The sequence below is a fragment of the Lactuca sativa genome, chromosome 3, assembly GCF_002870075.4.
Source record: "Lactuca sativa cultivar Salinas chromosome 3, Lsat_Salinas_v11, whole genome shotgun sequence".
In the NCBI taxonomy this organism is placed as follows: Eukaryota; Viridiplantae; Streptophyta; class Magnoliopsida; order Asterales; family Asteraceae; genus Lactuca; species Lactuca sativa.
In genome coordinates, this window is record NC_056625.2 from 10,371,574 (window position 1) to 10,385,463 (window position 13,890).

Here is a 13,890-nt window from a genome sequence, read left to right on the forward strand (position 1 = left end):
GGTGGGGTGTGACTTATGAAGGTTAGGGTGGTTGAGATTTTTTTGTTTATTATTTAAAATAATAAGAAAATATTTAAAGTAATAATCATCGAATGACATATTCGTCATTTGTTGGGTGTGGACCAAAATCACACAAAAATGTCAACCATAGAGACCAAAACTACCCAAATTATCCAAAATTAAACCACTGAAATACCACAAAAAAATCAATATATTTTTTTTATAACCATAGAGACCACTTTTACAATTTTGTCTTAGTAATATTATAAAACTACCTAATTAAGGCATCTACTACTAATTAACATAATATTTTTATTTTTTTTTTGTTTTGGGCAAGTTCTTCGTATTTCAGACTAATGTTTTTAAATTTATAATAAGAAAATTAAACAAGAACAAGTAAATGAGTCAAGAACCTACATGTAAAACCACACATTCATTGAAATCAGATGTCATTTATTATTTGTCCACCGAGTCTGATATTCCGATATGCATTCTAGAATGAATTATGTAGTGTCATTTTTTTGAAACCTAATACAAAAATGGACGGGCCGTGCTGGATAACCTCACTCCGGAATGGTCCATTCCGAACTAGATGGTTATTTTTTAATTTTTTTGAAAAAAAAATTGTTATCTTTTAAAAAAACAATACAAACATAGTTAGATTACTCAATTCCCCTAAATTTTATAACACAAACTTCACTTTTGATTTTAATTAACAAAGATCATAATATGTTTTTTATTAGATTATTTTGGAGTATTTCACGGCAAAAAGCCAAAAACTGCCAAACAACATGATAAAAAGCACTTCCATTATTTTAAAATATAACAAGTACCTCTCATGGTCATGGGTTGTTTCTGTAAGCTAATGCTTAGACAGGACAATTACAAATTAAAAAGATCAAGTCGGTGGAAAATGAAAAATTAAAGAGAGTAATTGAGTGCAAACTTGAAATCAAGTGGCAAGAGATCTGCAAATCTTAATGGTCGTACGCATCTCATTTCATCTACAACACTGCTTAACTTATTAATATTCTGAAACACCCCAAATTTCTTCTCCAATCATCTTTTTGATTCGTTCAACACGCATATAATTTTAGTGAGAGGAGAGAGAAACCAAGACCCAGTTTGTCCTTTTGAGACTTTTACCCTACTGGGTCCATGAGCTGCAGCGGCTCATGTAAATTGAATCAAAAGGTTTGAAAAAGTCCGTATTTTTCTCCCTTTCTTGAATTTCTTGATAGTTACCCATACGTGGTTAATCTTATTCAGCTTAAAGGAGCTCATTTTTGCCTGTTTCTTTGGAAGACGAAGCTCTGCTGATCTGGGTTTTGGACTTTAATACCCTAATTTGGTACTTCTGCAGTTCCACTTCATATTTCTTGATTGCTGATATAGGTACTTGATATACGTGTACGCTCTATTATCTGATATTAATGCAAATTTCCAGATATTATGATGGGGACGTGTCATGTGAATGTGAAATGGATTTTAATTTGGAAAATTGAAGTGTGAAATGCTTTGATTTTTGACAATCATAATCAACTTGATCAGTCTGCGTGTTATTGGTCATTTTCTGAATTTAAAAGGTGTTTTTTAAGAACTGGTACATAAAGTTGGGTTACGCCCAAGCGAGCTGTATACATACGTAAAGTGTCTTTCTTTTACAACTGAATAAACCATCCAATTCACCAGGAGTTTTGATGTTCAACTCGATCAATTTGGAAGTTTAAAAGATTAGTCGGCAATGGGCTGTGAGTTTTCAAGACTCTGCTCGTGTTGCTGCTGCTGTATTATAGAACCGAATGGAGTGATTGCCAAATCCCATGATGTCGGTATGCAAATCTTCCGAATTTGCCTCCTTTTGTCGCCTAAAAGACTTTTTTGACCATTTTTTATTTTGTTTCAGAAAAAGAAGAGGCAGACGAGGCAAGTGATTTGCCATCATTTCATGAATTCTCCATTGAACAACTTAAAATGGCGACATCTGGATTTGCTGTTGAGAATATAGTCTCTGAACATGGTGAAAAAGCCCCTAACGTTGTTTATAAAGGAAAGCTGCAAAACCAAAGACAGGTTGCCATCAAACGTTTCAATAGATCTGCATGGCCTGATTCCAGGCAATTCTTGGTATGTACATCTTTGGTACCATTATACCATACAAGATTCTATTTTGTATGTTTTTGGAAATATAAATGCCCCCCCAAAAAAAAAACTTTTTGTTCAAAAGCATTCATTCTTGCAAAATATAACAGGATGAAGCAAGAGCAGTCGGTCAACTCAGAAACCCTAGATTGGCGAATCTACTTGGATGTTGTTGTGAAGGAGATGAAAGACTACTTGTTGCTGAGTTTATGCCACATGAAACACTTGCAAAGCACTTGTTTCATTGTAAGTGCTGTGGATTTTTTATATTTCTAGTTGTTTTGATCCAATTTTTTATTATATTTGCATCTTGATTCTTGAATTAGGGGAAACACAACCAATGAAATGGGCAATGCGATTAAGGGTGGCGTTATATCTTGCAGAAGCTTTAGAATATTGTACAAGTAAAGGGCGTGCTCTTTACCATGATCTCAATGCGTATAGAATAGTCTTTGATGATGTATGTTATGTTATTAGTTATTACCCTTTCATTGTTGCTTTTTTATAACCCATACGATTCATGGTTATTTTATGTGACCCGTGTATTTTGTTACAGGATGCAAACCCTAGACTCTCTTGCTTTGGATTGATGAAGAACAGTAGAGATGGAAAGAGTTACAGTACAAATTTGGCTTTCACCCCTCCCGAGTATTTAAGGACTGGTACTTACTCTTACTTATGTATGGCACAGATAAATGGGATCAAATTTGTAACAAGTTAGGACTTAATGGGGAAAGCCTCGTTTTCTTGGCTCTCTTTATTTATTAAGTCGTTCTTTCTGCATTAAATAAAACACACACACACACACACACACTCATATATAGCTTATCAGATAAGTCTTGCCTCTTCACGTCTATAAGAAACTTATTTATTTATTATTTCTTGATCTTTTAACACTTGTTTTCCTTGAATTTGTAGGGAGGGTAACACCGGAAAGTGTGATGTATAGTTTTGGCACCCTTTTGCTTGACCTACTAAGTGGAAAACATATTCCGCCTAGCCATGTATGTATTCTAGATGTCCAAATTTTTTGTATATTTGGGTGATTTTATTTTTGTACTTTTTGAAAAATGTTGCAATCTATTTATAATCTAATAATGAATGAATGGCATGTGGATTTGATTTATCAGGCTCTTGACCTAATAAGGGACAGGAACCTTGAAATGCTTACTGACTCTTGCTTAGAAGGGCAATTTTCTAATGATGAGGGAACCGAATTGGTTCGGTTAGCTTCAAGATGCTTACAATATGAGCCACGTGAGCGCCCAAATCCAAAGTCATTGGTTTCTGCTTTGGTTCCTCTCCAAAAGGAAACAGAGGTATCTTTTAAATTTAAACACCATCTATATTTATTTTATCCGGACAAAACTTTATCCATACACCACTTATTATGTTAAATGTCACTTCACAGCAGCCTTCTCATGTATTAATGGGCATAACACAAGGTGGTGGTGGTGCTGCTATGCCTCTAACCCCGCTCGGTGAAGCCTGCTTGAGAATGGATTTGACAGCCATACATGAAATCTTGGAAAATTTAGCCTACAAAGATGATGAGGGAGCAACAGCCGAGGTTTGACCTTTTCTTTTCAAAGTCAACTTTCATGGCACTCATGAGTCATGATTTTTTGAAATTGGTTTGCAGCTGTCATTCCATATGTGGACAAATCAGATGCAGGACACATTGAACTCCAAGAAGAAAGGGGATGTGGCTTTTCGCCATAAAGAATTCAAAACTGCAATAGACTACTATACACAGGTTAATGATAGTGCAAATCTCTTAAAATTCCCTCCAATAGTGCAAAAAAGAAACCATCTTACTTGGCTTTTTATTATGAGCAAATCACCATTCTTGCAAAAAAAGAACACTAACAAATGCCTTAAATACCCCTTAATGGTGTTTTATTTCATAAAACAATGGTTAAGAGGCTAAATGCAAGAATAGCAACATAGTTTAATCTATTGGTGTATTATGGCATGATCCTACTTTCAGTTAATTTCATATTAGGCGATTATACTTTGAAAAAAGTAGCCAATTACAATTGCTTAGTATTTGGATTTAATCTGCGAGTGTTTTCCTCTTCAGTTCATCGATGTAGGAACTATGATTTCACCAACGGTGTATGCACGCCGAAGCTTGTCATATCTTATGAATGATATGCCAGATGAGGCACTGAATGATGCTATACAAATACAAGTCATATCCCCAATTTGGCATATAGCATCCTACTTACAAGCTGCTGCGCTTTTCGCTTTGAAAAGGGAAAATGAAGCACAAATTGCACTCAAAGAAGGCTCAGTCCTTGAAGAGAAAAACAACATCACTTGATTTGATGGTTTTTAATTGGAAAACTTTGCCCTTTACAGCATCTAAGAAAACATCAAAAGGGGATTGATAGAAAGCTGATTCTTGACAGAAAAGGCGTCACTTTTAAGTAAAAAAGAAAGCTTGATGAAAGAAAAGGGTGTGATTATAATGTTTGAGTTTGAGTTTGAGTTTGAGTTTGAGCTTGATTTGCTTGTATCTTCTTTTTGCTATCTTAGCATTGTGTTATCAAGGTGCTGAATGACACATCTTTACCCTTGATGCCAGGTGAGTGATCTCTGAGTTCATACAGAAAATTGTCGATTCAAATCCATGCTGATTGTAGATGTTTAATTTGCAATGCTGTAATCTACCAACAGTGGATAATATTGGCTTGTTCATACTCTTATGAAACTGCACCATTAACTTTTTTTTCGCCCTATATGTATGATTTATCGAATTTTGATTTGTTTGTATAGAGCAAGTTGGTCAACATGGTGATGTCGGCTCGCTCGGGTTAAAACTAATAACTTTTTAGTATGGGTCGTAATGTTACCCATATAGACTTTGGTCAACTATATTGCATCCCAAAAAGTCAAACTAGTTGAAGATAAAAGTGGAACACTTTATTGGGGATAAAAGAAAGGAATCATACAAGAATAACAACATTGGAGAATGCCAAAAGGCCAAAATAAACAAACAAATCAACCCCTTTAAAATATTACATACCTTTGAATTTGAATTTCACAAAATTTGACTTTTAATTCTCCTCAACCTCTTCATCATATTCATCTTCTTCAACTTCATCGGTCACAGCATCTTGATACTGTTGGTATTCAGACACCAAATCATTCATGTTACTTTCAGCCTCTGTGAATTCCATCTCATCCATTCCTTCCCCTGTATACCAATGCAAGAAAGCCTTCCTCCTAAACATCACCGTAAACTGCTCAGAAACCCTCCGGAACATTTCCTGAATGGAGGTCGAATTCCCCATGAACGTCGACGACATTGAGAGTCCGGTAGGAGGGATATCACAGACGCTCGATTTCACGTTGTTTGGGATCCATTCCACGAAATACGAAGAGTTTTTGTTTTGCACATTGATCATCTGCTCGTCGACTTCTTTAGTTGACATTTTTCCACGGAACATAGCCGAGGCAGTGAGGTAACGGCCGTGGCGGGGGTCGGCAGCGCACATCATGTTCTTAGCGTCCCACATTTGTTGAGTGAGCTCAGGGATAGTTAGGGCACGGTACTGCTGTGATCCTCGGGAGGTCAACGGTGCGAATCCGACCATGAAGAAGTGGAGGCGAGGGAAGGGGATGAGATTCACGGCGAGCTTGCGAAGGTCGGAGTTCAGTTGACCGGGAAACCGGAGGCAGCAGGTGACGCCGCTCATCGTAGTTGAAATCAAGTGGTTCAGGTCTCCAACTGTCACCGACAATTATACAATAAATATAATTAATTGTCTTTTAATAGAAACACATGTATTGAAATACCATTTAAAAATAATTTTCTTAAAAAACAATTTAGTTGACTTACAGCTTGGGTTTGTGAGCTTGAGTGTTCGGAAACATATATCATACAGTGCTTCATTATCAAGAACCATGCACTCATCAGCATTCTCGACAAGCTGGTGAACAGAAAGGGTGGCATTGTATGGCTCAACAACTGTATCCGACACCTTCGGTGAAGGGAAAACCGAAAAAGTCAACATCATCCGATCCGGATACTCTTCCCGGATCTTGGATATCAGTAGGGTACCCATACCGGATCCGGTCCCCCCTCCAAGCGAATGGCATACCTGAAAACCTGTAAACGAAAATCAATGTCTTTCTGATCTTTTTCAAATATAAGATTTTACGGTTTAAAAACAATTTGATAATAAATTATACCTTGCAAACAATCACAATTCTCGGCTTCCTTACGAACAACATCAAGAACCGAGTCAATTAGCTCGGCACCTTCGGTGTAATGCCCTTTAGCCCAATTGTTTCCAGCACCATTTTGGCCGAAGATAAAGTTATCAGGCCTAAAAATATTACCATATGGCCCGGTACGCAGACTGTCCATCGTACCAGGCTCTAGGTCCACCAACACAGCTCTAGGTACATACCTACCGCCACTAGCCTCATTATAGTACACATTCACTCTTTCTAGTTGAACATGACTGTTACCGACATATTTCCCGGTGGCATCGATGCCGTGTTCGTCACACACGACCTCCCAAAACTTCCCTCCGATCTGGTTTCCGCATTGTCCGGCTTGTACATGAAGAATTTCTCTCATTTTCTTGAAAATTGGATTAGAAATTAATTCTTGAAAGTAGGACTGGGAAATTAGAGAAAGGGAGGGAGAGTTTGAAGGAGCAATGGATGATGAATGGGAATGGGTTTTTGTAGCAAAGTCTGAGATGGAGACACTGATATTTTTATCGTGTTGTAAAATAAAATATGGAGAATAATTTCAAGGAAGAAATTAAAATAATAATTTCCATGTGGTTGTGTTTTTGTTTTGTGGGCCATATCCAAAGCCCATCAGGATTTAATGAGCTGGACATGAGAGGAGACAGCAAGGTGCACTGGTGCAGTGGCCTTTGTCATGGTGAATTTCCAAGTTTGCCCTTTCAATTAAAAAAAATTGTTTATCAGAAGAAACAAAAAGCCAAAACCCAACAACAGTGTAAAATAAGAATACCTTTAATTATTAGATTCGAGATCTGAGCGTAAGAGTGATTGAATTTGTAAGTTACTGATCTTTCTTTTATGGGATCGCATATATGAAAATAAAAAATAGGGTATATGATCGTATGGATATGTAGAATTTATATAAAAATAAAAGCAAAAGGGTATAAATGACATTTGAGAAACGAATGAGTGTGTGTGTATAGAGTAGAATATACTACACTACATTGTGATTGTGGATCAAGAAATTATTGAGGTCAATGCGAGGATTCAACGGTCATTTACATCCTTTCAAGGCATCCAATGTGGTATATTGTAATTAAAGCTTAGTTCTTAATTTTAGTATAAGAGGGTTAATCACTAGAAATGGGAAATGGTTTTCTTGTTAACTAACAAAATTTTGTCAATTAATTTGATAATCCTTTATCGGAAAAATAACTTATAAGGAAGGCATTATAGACCTTTACCATTTGTATTTTGTGGTGCCATCACCATCACCATCACCTAAAACGGACATAAGTAAGCCATGTTTAACTAGAGTCGAGTGAGTCTAATAATAACTATTGATGAAGGATTAGTAATAAAAGATTCATAATTTATACGCTTATTCAGTATGTATAAAGACACTTAACATACTCTCTTTAATTTGCAAAAAGGCAACATCGACATTTGATTGATGGTCCAAACGAGATGAGAAGTTTAACCAAAGAAGTACTTTAATCATATTTTCATGTACAAGTAGTACATAAATGATTCTTAGACTATTGCAACTCAACCTAACAGAAAGAAAAAAATAATAAACAAAAATAGGGACATTACTTAATGTAGTCATATCATTTGTTAACAAGTTGGGTAATATGCATATGCATCTCAAAGTAGGTGTGGTTGCAATGGCCTTGTCAAGTAATTGTAATTAATTAAGTAATCAATCGGGTTTATCAACATCTAAAGCAATGTGATAATATAATTGTAATTAATTAAGTAATCAATCGGGGTTATCAACATCTAAAGCAATGTGATTATAAGGGTAAGTTGTCTTTGTCTTTGATTATATAGAATAATAGCATCTTAAATTTCTTCTTAAAAGGTCAGCCTTCACTTCATTCCCATCAGCATCACTTTAATTCTCAAAACGAATATATACATTTCTTTAAACCAAACCAAGTAAGGGATCAAATAAATAATCACAACCAAAAAGAAACTTTTTGAATTTCTATAATTAAACCAAGAGACCAATTATGAGCATAACATAAAAACTTACAACTTTATATTCATATGTAAATATAGCTTAAGCTACTTTCACTGTGTCCACCATACATGAACCTGGGTTGGGTGCAGATAATCACAAATATAATAATAATAATAATAATAATAATAATAATAATAGTAACCAAACAAGTATATTGGTAAACAAGTAACATGGTAGGTCAACTGAGAGCATGAGTTGAGAGCATGAAAGGCACATGCACATGGGTACATGTCAGATTACACATGACATGGACATATGCAGAATGGCTTCTCCCCTATATGTTTGTGAATTGTGAATTGTGGTGCACACTAAATAATTGCTTGCATGCATACGGATGATGGATTGATGGATGCCATACTAGTCTCATATGCATGATATCTACACGGGGAAGAAACAAACGTGCCATAAAGATAACAATGCTTCAAATTCATAATTCAATACAATACAACATGAAAAATAGTTCACTTACAAAAAACAAAAGTACACACAGATCATTGATTCGTAAGTTATTCTGCAGACTGCAGGTAGGTGTACAAACAACCCTACACTGTTGCAGTTGCTGGATGGATCAAAGTAAATTAAATGGTACAACTCACCCACTCACTGATTGCTGCAATAATAATTATCACACCTCACATGTTTTGCATGATCATCACTGCTTATTCCTACAAACAAACACATAGTATATGATGTGGTGTACTATTGCATACAGTATAGAAAGAAACCAAAAGGAGCTTCTCACAAGTGGATCATCTTCTTCTTAGTACACAGCAGTTCCTCAAATACAGGATCCACATTTAGTCCCAATTTCCCATGATACAACTCCAGGAGCTTCTCATCTCACCTGGTGTTAAACCTTGCATCATACAGATAGATATCACATGAGGCCAAATTTAATAAAAAAAATGTTTGATTTTGGTAAAATGATAGCCTTCAATGAGTGTGCATTGTCGTTGACTCTTTAAACAATTGTACAAAATCAAAATCTTGACAAATAATGAGTCAGCTACATGATTCATACATTAAAACACTAATTGCAATAAAATTGATAAGAATATATCTAAGACACACCAAAATATGTCAAGCAAACGTACACCCAAAGTGGCCAGGAGAAACCATGATTCATACACACACACACACACATGTTGTAATGCATAACTCACATTAGACATGAAACTCTGTGCATATATAATGTTTGGATGTTGAAATTCATCCTAGTAGCTCATGAAATCAAAATGAGCTCAAAAAATCACTAGTCACCTTTTTTGATGCTTGAACAGACACAATTCGCTTTTTAATTTAAGCTTTAAGAAAGTAAAAGCAACTCTTTTCACAATCACTCGACAACTCTTGGATTATTTCTTGGGTACGTGGGTAACAAACACCATCAATTCATGCCAAGAAACAAACCCATTCAGTGTAATTAAGCACACAAAAACGAAGTACCCAATCAAGTTTAAGTGAATACAATTCACAAATTCAATGAAGTGTCGAACACCGATTTAAAAATCCCCAGAAAATAAATACGACCCTAAAATCAATATCAACATAGATGAAATAGAATTGTGTAATTATATAAAATAGTAAGATAGAGAAAAGTAGTTGGAACTAACGGAGGCGGTAGGCAGCAGCACTGACAGTGGACAGTGAATTGCGGTAGGCGAGATGAGGCAACATTGATACGCTCTCTCTCCTGGTAATACTCGTAATCACGCTTTCTCTCACTTGGTCACTCTCAAATTATGACAGTGGACAGTGAATGACGAAAAATTAGGGTTCTTTATTGATTCCAATGGGTCATGAGGCGAGACCCGGCTGAATAAAAGATCTGGGATAAGATGATGAATAGAGGATAACAAGGGTACAGGGAGTTCGTCGGTGGCTGATGACCTCAACTCTCGTCCTCCCCTTCTCTGATGAGCTATGGCTCTTTTGTTGTTGAAACCAAAAGTGTCACACAAGCTGGACTTCACATCAGATTTTGTGGTAATCTTGATGTTAAACAAAAAATGGGGGGAATTTTAATCATAAGATATATCCTTCTGATTCACCCCGTCACAACCTATAACCACATTCACCAAATTGTATCAGATATATTACTATGGTCGTATTTGGTTTCCTCTACGGCTCTATCACCAGATAATGAAGAAATCAGTTTATTTCCATATGATGATGATGATGGAATCGGACCCACAAGTGTTGTTTTCCCAATCTAGTGATACAATTCAAAATGGCCAAAGTCGGAGAACAAGAAGCCATAGGAGACTGTGGGCATTTCAGGGGTCTTGTTTCACAACTGTTACAATCGGAGTTCATGAAAGCAGATAATGTATCATAATAATAATAGGTTGTTCTGTTCCTATAAAACCGAATTACGCAGGTGACAATCATACTATTTGGGTAGCATATTTGAATTATTGGATTTTACCAAAACCGAATTATTATTTTGGATTTTGGATTTTTTTTTTTTTTTTAAATTCACATTCAATTCCATTAAACTAAAAGTTCAATTGTCATCATACAATGAGTGAAATGACAAACGGGCAACAAGCTGTGCCGCTAAGCCTTTTTGAATGGTAAAACTAATTCTTTTAAAGACTACATCCGGAGATCTACACCCCGCTCTCGAGTTTAAATTAAAGAGAGAAAAGAAAGTAAATGGGAGGAAATGAGAGGAAAGTAAGAGAGAATGGTGCTCCCGAGTTTCATTAAAGGAAAGAAATGGAAGGAAATGGAAGGAAAACTTTCCCTCATAACTTTCCTCCCAATTTGGGAGGATTTGAAAAGAAAGAACAAAATGTTTAACTTTCTTTCCATTTCTCTCCAACTCGGGAGCACAAATGATAATTTCTTTTTCCTTTATTTTCTCTTCTTTTCTTTCCTTACTTTCTTTTATCTTCTCTTCTTTTTTTTGCTACAACTCGGGAGCGGGGTGCTAGGAGATATAACATTACTATGCATGATTCATTGTACTCTTTTAAGAAGCTCTATCGCATCCGGTGCGAGGAAACCAAACGTATCAAATGCAAATGGTATGAACACATGTTGATTTTCCATGCACGATCTCTCATGTTTGGTGACTTTGCTTGTGGCTGCTTTTAAAGCAGCATGTCCCGCTGTAAAACCCCCAGCCCTCAGGCCCACGAGAGGGGATACCCCTGTAAGATCGACACATGCGTGTTTTAGTTTATAAAATACGAACCGAATGGTCCAAAAAAACCGAATAACAATTTATTATTTATTTATTTTTAATATATTTATAACTATTTATTAGTTTTATAAATTATTTTTTTCAAAAAAGTTCAAAAGGTTTCACCAAATAAAAAAAATTAATATGCATTTTCTTTCAAAAATGTTTTATCTGTTAATATTAAATTGTAATATATCTTCTTAGTAGTTGTTTATAAATTATAAATTACAGCTAAATAATTTGTTTTTGCTTTCTCTATAAAAATTGGATAATATTATAGTTATATATCGCTTTTAAATGTTACGCCTTTTGAAAAAACCGAATTATAAAAACCGATCCAACCGAATTGTAATTGAATTGGATCAGATCGGATTTGAATTTAGTTTGGACAATTCGGATTCATATTTTGAAAACCGAAATCAGTTTGGATTTACTTAATTGGATCGGATCGAACCGATCCATCCAAACGAACACTCCTAATAATAACGTCATTAGTATGGCAAGTTGGCAACAAACAAACTTTATAGATTAACTAGACGAATGTCAACGCATGTTGCGCATGAAGACCTAACTAATTGAAATCACTACAAATACATATATATATATATATATATATATATATATATATATATATATATATTAAATATAATAATAACATTGTTATTAAATTTGATATAATAATTTATATACTAAATTGATATAATATATTGACTATTTTGAATGATCCCCTATTCTAATAAATAAGAGCAAATTTGTCACATGACATTTTATTAGCCCGCCCCTAGCAATTTATCCCGCCTAAAATACTTAAGTGATTTTCCGAAACAACCCTTTGTGCCTCTTATTCATTCGTTATCATCGAGAGACAGCAGCTCATCAATTTGAAACCATAATCTAGCCGCTCATCAGTCGTTGGCCTCTCTCTCTCTCTCTCTCTCTCTCTCTCTCTCTATCTATCTATCTATCTTTGGTCAAAACCACCATTGCTACATGTTTCTTTGCTCAAGAAAACGGTAGCATCTCAACGAAATAACACAATTTTTGACGATTAAAGACTTACACACACAATATGTCTCTCTCTTGCTGGTTTACGATCATAAACCACCACATATGGAAAAGTATTTTAGGAACGCATACAGAGGGGACTCAGGGGTTCGACACTCCGGTCAAGAGAAATTCCTCAGCATATGGAAAGGTCATCTTCTTAGGCTACCATTTTTGCTTTTACCGCTCAAATTCTAGATGTCGTTCAGGAATCGCACAAAAGTTTCCTAATTTTTCATTTCATACAGTTTGTTATTGTGTTCTTTGCTACCAAAAATCTAGCCTCCAAAATCATGAACCGATGATATTTTGTAGAGTCGAAGCCAAAAAAACGTGAATAATGAATAATGAATAATGAATAATGAAAGCATTGATATCAGGTTAAATTCATCTCCAAAACCCATCTCAGCATTGTCGAATTAGGTTGTTGAACATAATTTTTGGATTTCATTTTTTGGGTTTTTTAGTATCCATAAACACCAACTGTTTGACAAAATACCTCAATGACTAACATTTTTCTACATATATTGTTTTTGATGACTATCTTTCAACGATTTTGTTGTTGGTATTCTTTTTTTCTAATATTGTATGTTCGTGTTTTCTAAAAAAAAAAAATAGCTTTATTTTACTCTGTTATAGGGACTTGGGTGTTATCTCTTGCATACGCCATTGCTCAATTGGCTTGGATAGTAGGTAAAAAAGCCAATCGAGAAATAAATCAATAAACAAGGATTCGGTTAGGATATTGCATTTGCACTTTGTCTTGGGATCTATTGGGAGGATTTAGAAATCTCTAATTCCATTTTGCTAACCACAATTTATAGGGATTTAACATCTGAAAGTCTGTTAAAATTTTCACAGATATGGTGGTTTGGTTTGCTGGTCGGAGAGAGCATGACACGCGGTTATTGTATTCCGAACATTCATATACACTCTACATTTTGATTTCACTAAATTGCTTTGGTCACCAAGTCAGTTTTATCGATTATAGTATACTTTTATTTCAACTAATTTGTGTTTCTACAAAACTCATCCAATCAAGTTATCAACATAATACTTCGTGCCTCTGTGAAATCTATTTTGCTTTTTTTTAGTATGTATGTAACGCCCGCAGATTTGGGCTAGTCAATTTAGAGACAATGAGCGTTAAAAATGACATTTTTGATATAATATAAATTAGAATAAATAATCTTTACCAAGTTATAGTATATGTCACAAGGGTTCCGTACATATAAATAACGTTGAAATCCGAGTTATAACGAAGAAGTTATGGTCC

At 35.1% G+C, this 13,890-nt stretch overlaps 2 protein-coding genes and 1 long non-coding RNA gene across 4 annotated transcripts; 1 reads left to right on the forward strand and 2 right to left on the reverse strand.

Annotated features, from left to right (window-relative positions):
• Nucleotides 1-870: 870 nt before the first annotated feature.
• On the forward strand, nt 871-4,886 carry LOC111920832 (serine/threonine-protein kinase BSK7). Of its 2 annotated transcripts, none has more exons than XM_023916410.3 (12): nt 871-1,194; nt 1,270-1,395; nt 1,693-1,832; nt 1,907-2,127; nt 2,253-2,388; nt 2,469-2,602; nt 2,699-2,804; nt 3,061-3,146; nt 3,273-3,461; nt 3,557-3,712; nt 3,785-3,898; nt 4,226-4,886. In XM_023916410.3, exons 3-12 carry the CDS (start codon nt 1,745-1,747, stop codon nt 4,466-4,468), a joined length of 1,473 nt encoding a protein of 490 aa, XP_023772178.1. In that variant the 5' UTR covers nt 871-1,194; nt 1,270-1,395; nt 1,693-1,744; the 3' UTR covers nt 4,469-4,886. The 2 variants fall into 2 exon arrangements, with proteins under 2 accessions (XP_023772178.1, XP_023772177.1); XM_023916409.3 differs by having other exon boundaries at nt 872-1,194; nt 3,554-3,712.
• A 162-nt stretch (nt 4,887-5,048) lies between these two features.
• Nucleotides 5,049-6,828, reverse strand: LOC111920833 (tubulin beta chain). The gene is made up of 3 exons (XM_023916411.3): nt 6,343-6,828; nt 5,990-6,259; nt 5,049-5,878 (listed from the first exon to the last, which is right to left on the reverse strand). Exons 1-3 carry the CDS (start codon nt 6,734-6,736, stop codon nt 5,205-5,207), a joined length of 1,338 nt encoding a protein of 445 aa, XP_023772179.1. The 5' UTR covers nt 6,737-6,828; the 3' UTR covers nt 5,049-5,204.
• Nucleotides 6,829-8,780: 1,952 nt separating this feature from the next.
• On the reverse strand, nt 8,781-11,598 carry LOC111920834 (uncharacterized). The gene is made up of 2 exons (XR_002860008.3): nt 9,994-11,598; nt 8,781-9,236 (listed from the first exon to the last, which is right to left on the reverse strand). It is a non-coding gene; the product is annotated as an uncharacterized LOC111920834 (long non-coding RNA).
• Between the last annotated feature and the right edge of the window lie 2,292 nt (nt 11,599-13,890).